At 56.2% G+C, this 3,719-nt stretch overlaps 1 protein-coding gene across 1 annotated transcript in view; it reads right to left on the minus strand.

The window, feature by feature from the left end:
- Positions 1 to 1,583: 1,583 nt before the first annotated feature.
- The window catches only part of VOLCADRAFT_107962 (uncharacterized protein), a gene marked incomplete at its 5' end in the record, with an annotated part of 6,318 nt that continues 4,182 nt past the window's right edge, over positions 1,584 to 3,719 (minus strand). Inside the window, 3 exons of the mRNA XM_002958073.1 lie at positions 1,584 to 2,622; positions 2,939 to 3,082; positions 3,405 to 3,470. Of these exons, the coding sequence (XP_002958119.1) occupies positions 2,320 to 2,622; positions 2,939 to 3,082; positions 3,405 to 3,470 (513 nt within the window). The 3' untranslated portion in view covers positions 1,584 to 2,319. The remainder of the gene's footprint in view (positions 2,623 to 2,938; positions 3,083 to 3,404; positions 3,471 to 3,719) is intronic.

A 3,719-nucleotide genomic window follows, 5' to 3' on the forward strand; every position in this document is an offset into this window, starting at 1 on the left:
AAGGGTGTTCTGTCAAAATGTCCATGGCTGGGAACGTGCACCATTGGTTCAGGTTCATAGCGCAGGAGTTCAGCTGCACATTCCGGCGCCAACACTCCACGTTGGGTGCGCCAAAGCGCTACGATAAACAACCTGATAACATTACATCAAGCCAGACAGTCCAATTGGAATGCTTNTGAGTCGACTTGGACTTCTGCGCAAGAATTGCTCCTATGCACTATAATGTGCAGAGTTACGTGGAGTTGTGCCAACAAAACAAAACAATAAAGACTGCAAACTTTCTCAGAGTTGTGCATACTGGCTTGGGAATGCGGTGCGGCATGATGCGGCCAGCATCTTCGCGCCTTGCAACTTCAGCTCAGTTTGCATGAATATAACCAATAAAACATCACAGTACTAGAGAAGCAGTTTGTATGAGGAAGTAACATGAAAGCTTAACAACTAACTCCAGGGTGGGCCTCACTTTGAGCCAGGACCCCCAAAGCGGCTTGCTGTTGATAACGTTTTGTTGGCTTAGATGCGACGGAGCGAAGCGACCGGATCTTCTAAGGCTGGTTCTGTGGTGCTGTCGTACAACTGGGTCGCAGTGGCGACTTCATTCTTGCTGCTCTCCTGGAGAAGTCATTATGCCTTCACGCAGAAGAGTATACAGCCTTGTCCAACTAGTCAGCGTGACAGGCTGTACTTGGACCCCCAAACCGGCTTGCTGTTGATAACGTCTTGCATGTTGATACGCCTCCTGCGGACTTGTCCCCCAGTAGGGTCTGCAGATTGCATACAGATTACGTTCGGGTCTTATTCAAAGTGTCCCAAACTTCGTCTTGGAAGACGCCCACCTTCTTAAGCGCAAGCTATTAACAGTCCGACGACCGTTTGTTATCTCTTCCAGAATGGCATCCGATGGTGCCCTGTGTGTGGATGTGCATGGGCCGGACAAGGTAAGAACGGGGTTGGACTGCGTCTGACTGAAGAACTGGCACCAATGGTGCACGTTTCTCACATTTACACCAAGTCGCGTTCCATGCCTGTTCTATTCCCAATGGTGTTAACCTTCTGCAGAAGCGTCAAAAGCTGGCAAAATTGACGGGGTTGGGCTTCGCCAGGGACATGGCCGAAGTCATCGTGGAAACGCTTGGGATGGACCCCATCGGGCAGTCGGCCGATGCCGGAGCAGGACTTCCTTGTGTTTGAGTTTGGTTAGCTATGGGAAGCGACTTGCAAGCAGGACTTCCTTGTGTTTGAGTTTGGTTAGCTATGGGACGCGCCTTATATGCAGGACTTCCTTGTGTTTGAGTTTGGTTTGCTATGGGACGCGACTTGCAAGCAGGACTTCCTTGTGTTTGAGTTTGGTTTGCTATGGGACGCGCCTTATATGCAGGACTTCCTTGTGTTTGAGTTTGGTTTGCTATGGGACGCGACTTGCAAGCAGGACTTCCTTGTGTTTGAGTTTGGTTTGCTATGGGACGCAACTTGCAAGCAGAACCTCCTTGTGTTTGTTTGAGTTTCCATGCAAGCAACTATGGACAACTAAACCATCCATCCTTGGCCTGTTTTGCAGTCCTGTCAGTATTCCAAGTTCTGCACCTGCAGCCTCATTTTACAGCAGAACACCCAATTCTAATCCTCCAACTGTGTTCCCAATCCTATGGCAGCGACCTCATCCTAAACTTGCGAAAGCCTGCAATCCCCGTCCTGTCGACCAGGGTCCCATCCCCATCCCTGGCCAGGGCTCCCAATCCCCTCCTTGGTCAAGGTTGCAATCCCCATCCCTCAGACAGGGATCCCATCCCCATCCTCACCCCCGACAGCAATCCCCATCCCAAAAGTAGTGTAGCACGCCTAATCCCTAATCCTCACCCTGAGCCCCACATCCCATCCTGACGTCGTCAACCCTATTCCCCATCCCGCCTGACCAGTACCTGCCCCCAATCCCCCATCTCTGCAACCCTCTGTTCAGCCTGTTTACTCGCACCGGGCTTCTTCCGGCGCCATCTAGATTTCCAGTACTGTCACACATGTACAGAACCAAACAACAAAAAATTATCCCTAGCTAACAGCAGCGGCCAACTAAACGAAACCAGCAAACCCGCAGCTCAGTCCTCTGTGACTCTCCTTCCTCTTGTTTCACACAGACACACATCCACAGCGCTACCGATCTCATCCCGCCTCCTGCGAACCCCTCTACACACCTACCCTGTGTGACTCATTAACACTCTTGCAAGCGCTCCAAAACCCTCCACCTGCCCCACCTACCCCACCGCCCCGCCGCCCTTTCTAGCTCTGCCCCTCTCTTATCTTCCTGGCCCATCTTCCCCTCCTTCATGGTTTGAATGTGGGTGCCTGCCGCCTGCCTCCCCAGCTTGACTCGTACAGCAGCCGGGGCAGCAGGTCCTTATACGGGTCCTGCTCGCGCTTCCGCAACAAGTAGCCCAGACAGCCCTCAACCTCGGACCGTACCCTGTTGTACAGCTGAGACATGGCTTGGCGGTCCTCAGCGTCCCGTGGGTCGGTGTGGATGGGAGCTGCGAACCGGAAGTAGAAGCGGGCGGGGGCCTTAGGGGCCACCAAAGGGGGGATAAAGGATTCCTCCACGTCCTCCGAAACCGACACGCCGCGTCGGGCCTTTGGGATACAGAAAGGAGGGAAGGGGGGGAGGGGAGGGGAGGGAGGGGAGGGAGGGGGGGGAAGGGAGGCGCGGGGAGGGGTACAAGGAGTGAGGCGGGGGCACACAGCAGCCGTAGAAGGATCTAGGATGCTGCCACGTCCGCAGACACCGCGTATTACCAAGGCACACGTACTTATGTACGACATAATCCCCCTTGGCCACCCGTCACCTGCCACTCCCCGACTTGTTCAACCCGCACCCCCGTACCCGCCACCCGCACCACCTCTTCCGCCTTCATGCATCCCTCCCCCTGCTCCCCTTCCCGCGCCTCACCTTGGTCACTCCCTCCTGCTGCCCCCTGAGCCACTCGCCCAGTCCCGGCAACCCCAGCAGCTCCCGGCGGTCCAGAAGCAGCTCCACACCCTCCTCCGCACCCACGGCGGCGAAGGGGACGATGGTTGCACCCAGCTTGACAGCCTGCGGTGGGGGAAGCGGGGGAGGGGGAGGGGGAGGGGAAGGGACGGGAAGGGGTAAGACGAACCACACGGTACGGGAAGGGGAGGGGGAGGGAGAGGAAAGCTGGATTTAAGGGGGCCGTGATCGAGGGGCCGTTATGGCATGTGCATGTGCATGTGCATGTGGGTGTGGGTCTTGCGAAGGTTTGCGCGGTGCGTGTCGGGCGCCTTGGCGGGGTTTCTGACGCAGCATGTGTGTGTTGGGTCCCGGGGTGGGGCGTTGCGAGGTGGGGGTGGGGTTACGGGTATGTGTACGACGGGTTTCCCCATCACGGGTTCCTCACCATGCGTACGAACTCAGCTCGACGTGGCCAAATCAATTGGTACTGCTCGTCCCGCAGCTTCAAGGCCTTCATGGGGCCGGGACGGGATGGAAAGGAAGTAAGTTGGGAAAAGGTGGCAGAAGGGGGGAGATGACACGAAACACACAGCCCGGCGGGGCCTTCCCCCCTTCCCTCACCTCCCGGCCTCTCTTAATATCCGCTGCTCCGGACACAGGAATATCCTCCTTTGCAGTACATTTCAAAGGGGAAGCCTCCTTGCCGTACATCGTGATGCCCTAACTCTGCTTAGAGATGGCCACCCCGTCTTTCCCCCCG

Source organism: Volvox carteri (genome assembly GCF_000143455.1).
Source record: "Volvox carteri f. nagariensis unplaced genomic scaffold VOLCAscaffold_85, whole genome shotgun sequence".
NCBI lineage: Eukaryota > Viridiplantae > Chlorophyta > Chlorophyceae > Chlamydomonadales > Volvocaceae > Volvox > Volvox carteri.